The sequence below is a fragment of the Buceros rhinoceros genome, unplaced genomic scaffold, assembly GCF_000710305.1.
Source record: "Buceros rhinoceros silvestris isolate BGI_N320 unplaced genomic scaffold, ASM71030v1 scaffold9538, whole genome shotgun sequence".
In the NCBI taxonomy this organism is placed as follows: domain Eukaryota; kingdom Metazoa; phylum Chordata; class Aves; order Bucerotiformes; family Bucerotidae; genus Buceros; species Buceros rhinoceros.
Genome location: NW_010425067.1, coordinates 2,785 through 6,314, shown reverse-complemented (window position 1 = coordinate 6,314; position 3,530 = coordinate 2,785). Strand labels below are relative to the sequence as shown.

The following is a 3,530-nucleotide window of genomic DNA, read 5'->3' as shown; positions in this document are numbered from 1 at the left end:
AAAGAGAGTGGAGTTTTTGTTTCGTACAGAGACACAGTAAGAGCTCAATATTAACCTCACTATATCGTGTTATCACAGCCACACACCTCCTATGAGCCTGATGGTTGTCCTTCAGCTATCCAAATGCTGAAATATCACATGCAGGAGCTGAGCAGAGGGCTTGAAAAACATCCTCTTGCCATAACAAGCCCTCAGTGAACTACCTTGCCACTCTCTCATCATAGCTGCCCATACGATACTACCACATTGTGTCATACCATCAGCCTCCAAAACCAGGAGGTTTTTGCCTTTTCTCATCCCCCTTCTCCACTTCCACTGTCCCTGCTTCCCCCAAGTATCCCCTCCTGTGAACAGACCTGTACACCCCCACCCCCACCACCCATTCCTGTCATGAGGCTGCTATCTCTTGGATTGAATCCTGACACCTCTCTGGTGATGTTTCCCAGTAGTGAGAAGCTGAGGTGGATCTCTGCTTTGGCTCCTCCACGAGGAGAACTGGACCTCCTGGAATGCCCTGGTGAGACTGCTCTGCTACTGCAGCAATGGGGGGTGGGCTGGCTCAGAGGAGTGGGAGTCACTGTGAGGTGGAACATCCCAGAATGATTCCAAGGCAGAATACTTGCCTTTTTGTAAATGAAGATGATACTCACAGGCTTTCCCTCAGTGCCAGGTTCTGCCAGTTATTTTACATACTTTTTATTCTTCGTATCAGGTAGAAGACCTGTAGTCTCCCTTCCACTTCTCTGCTCTTTAGTGTTTGGGCAGTCCCTTATGTCCTACCTCCTCTGGGGCTGCCGCACACAGGTTTGCTGTTGCGTTCGAGTACACTATTACAATCTTTCCTCCCCTTTAGATGCACCACAGGTTCAATGCGTAAAGACTTACAAGGCCCGGGAAAATGATGAGCTGGCTTTGGAGAAAGCAGATATCGTCATGGTTATGCAGTACAGCAACGATGGTGAGCAGAATGAACAATGGCTATCTTAAATTATGGGATAAGGAAGTTACTCTAGTAGTGTGAAGCTTTAACAACATAATCAGCCTTCAGAAGGAACCTCTCATCCATAGTTGTTGGATTGAGAGGATGAAGAGACTCTTCATTATCATCTTTATGTGGAAGCTGAAATGGGATCTTTTTCTTTGATCTTAGGGCCTTGTTGGAGGGGGCTTTTGGGGAAGAATGAAAAAATGTTTGGCTATTTTACATCAGGTTGTGCTCTTCCCCACACTGCAGGATGGATGGAAGGAGTAAAACTTTCAGACCGGGAAAGAGGCTGGTTCCCCTCAGAACATGTTGAACTCATCTCCAGCAAACATGCGCGGCAGAAGAACCTGAAGGAGGAACAACGTGTCAAGAATGCTAAGCAGCAGGTCTTCTGCAAGAAATAATGCTCTGCTTGGACTTGTACAGTGTCCCTGCCATGGGAAAACCATCTTTCTTCTACTGTGCCTCAGAAGAAACGCCTCTGCAAAGAGCCTAGTACAGCACTTTGAACAGAACCGGGTGCTCTTAGCCAAAGAAAGTGGGAATTCAATCAGGAAAAATAATTAACTTCCTCTGTGTCACCAGGACTATGGCAGCAGTAGGAGGAAAAAAAGTTGCATGTATTGCTTGCTTTTTGGTAGTGGGAAGGGACTTTAATCAGAAAGGAGAGGTCTGGGATCTGGACTGCTGAAAATATATTTCTGATTTTGCCACTGACAAGTTGCAGAACTTCAGGCAAGTCACTTCAGAATTGTATCTCAGTCTTCCCATCTGTGAAATGGGGGTAAACTCACCTACCTCACTGGATGTTGTGAGGCTAAATTCACTAGTATTAGTATACTAAGAGCTCTGAATTCCTGAGAAGGAAGGTGCTAAGTGCAAAGCACAAGAGATATGAGGATAGTTTTCCATTTGAATATCCTCTTTATATCTTGATGGTATTGATCTCCATAGTGTAATTCTTCTTTAGAACAACTTATCTATTTGATTGTGCAAGTCTACTGATTTTGATAGGCAAATATTTCATTGTATATAAATTTAACTTGGTTAAAAGTCGTTGATAGCATTAGAAAATCCACAGGAGCTAAACAAAGTTTTCAGAAGACGCTGATTTCCCCCATCTTAAGAGGTATCCAGCTGAAGAATCTGTTTCACAGAGATCACCTCTCTTCTGAACAAGTGTCCCAATAAGCCACCTGAAATTACCCTTTTTTACTGCGCCTCCCGCTCAAAGTAGAACAGCGACTTTTGACAAAGGTTTTTATTATGTGTTGGTACATGCCCTGTACAAAATAACCATGACTAGGCATATGCAATGAAGTGGCACTTTCCTGCTGCTCTTAATCTGATAGCTGACGTGGTATTGCATGCACCATTTTGCACACTTATAGAAAACACTGAGATATTTAGCCACTGTAGATAAAGTCAAATATGTACCAGGGACTTCGTTCTTTTTTAGAACTCTCTGGTTTTAAGTCCAGTTTACATGCAGTCCTGCTTTTGTGCAGAACCTGTCTATTTGAGGATATGCCTTCAACTGTAAAATACTGTTTCTGTGTTAAAGTGTTTGCATTCAGTTCAGTCAATGCAAGATCAAGTATAAGAATCAATACACCAAAGAAAGCAATGTGTGGCCTTCTTGCATTTATTATATTTGAAGAAATGGTTATCTTCATTTCTCCAGCTTTCTGTCTCTGTAACACTCTGCCTTTAATTCCCATTTACATTGTATCTAGTGTAGCTTATTACAGCCTATTTATATCAATAATTTTAGCTGGATTATAAAAAAGTTGCTTTTAGTCCTAATAAACACATGCACTTCTCCAGTTAAAATAAACAACTTTCTGCTTTCCTTGTTACTCAGGTTTTCATCTCAACTGTAAGTAATTCAGTATATATTCAGTATGATTGTTATTTTGTCCATATAAGTCTCCTTTCTAAGTTAATGTTAAGTACAAACATCTCAATGTAGCAGAGGCAGCAAAGAAAGCTTGCTTTACTAGCCATACCTTAAGATTCTTCAGAGTATTATCACCAGCCCTGAAGACTGCTGCTGCAGGTTCTGTAGTGGTCCGCTAAAGGGATGAACTCCACAAGATGAGAATCCAGTCCACTATACCAATAAGACAGGATGCAATTATTTGATTGTCTTTTAATCTGTGGTCCAGGTTACAATCTGCCTACACTTTTTCCCTAGAAGAACTGAAGCTGGTCCCTAGCTAAGAACAAAAGCAAAGCCCTACCTCAAATTAAGTGATACAAGAACAGTTATAATCCCCGACAAGACCTATGAATCTTCAGAGATCCAAAATGCCTGCTTGTCCCAGCCTGTCGTGAATTTATGCATTATATATGTCATCAGGATCAACAATATCTCAACCAGGATACCAGTAAGTGCAAGTACATGGGATCAATTCAGTTCGTGCCCGGGTATAGTCTTAGGGAGGCAGGCTGAGACATGCCGTATCTGTATCAGCTTCATCTTTGCTACTTGTAGCGTGAGGAGGCAGGCCATAGATATTGCCATTCTAAATCAGAACCCATC

General features: G+C 42.2%; 1 protein-coding gene across 1 annotated transcript in view; it reads left to right on the top strand.

Annotated features, from left to right (window-relative positions):
- ARHGEF5 (Rho guanine nucleotide exchange factor (GEF) 5) overlaps positions 1-1,389 on the top strand; it is a 14,745-nt gene extending 13,356 nt beyond the window's left edge. The window contains 4 exon segments of the mRNA XM_010141002.1: positions 1-36; positions 447-517; positions 854-958; positions 1,235-1,389. Of these exon segments, the coding sequence (XP_010139304.1) occupies positions 1-36; positions 447-517; positions 854-958; positions 1,235-1,389 (367 nt within the window).
- The last annotated feature ends 2,141 nt before the right edge of the window (positions 1,390-3,530 follow it).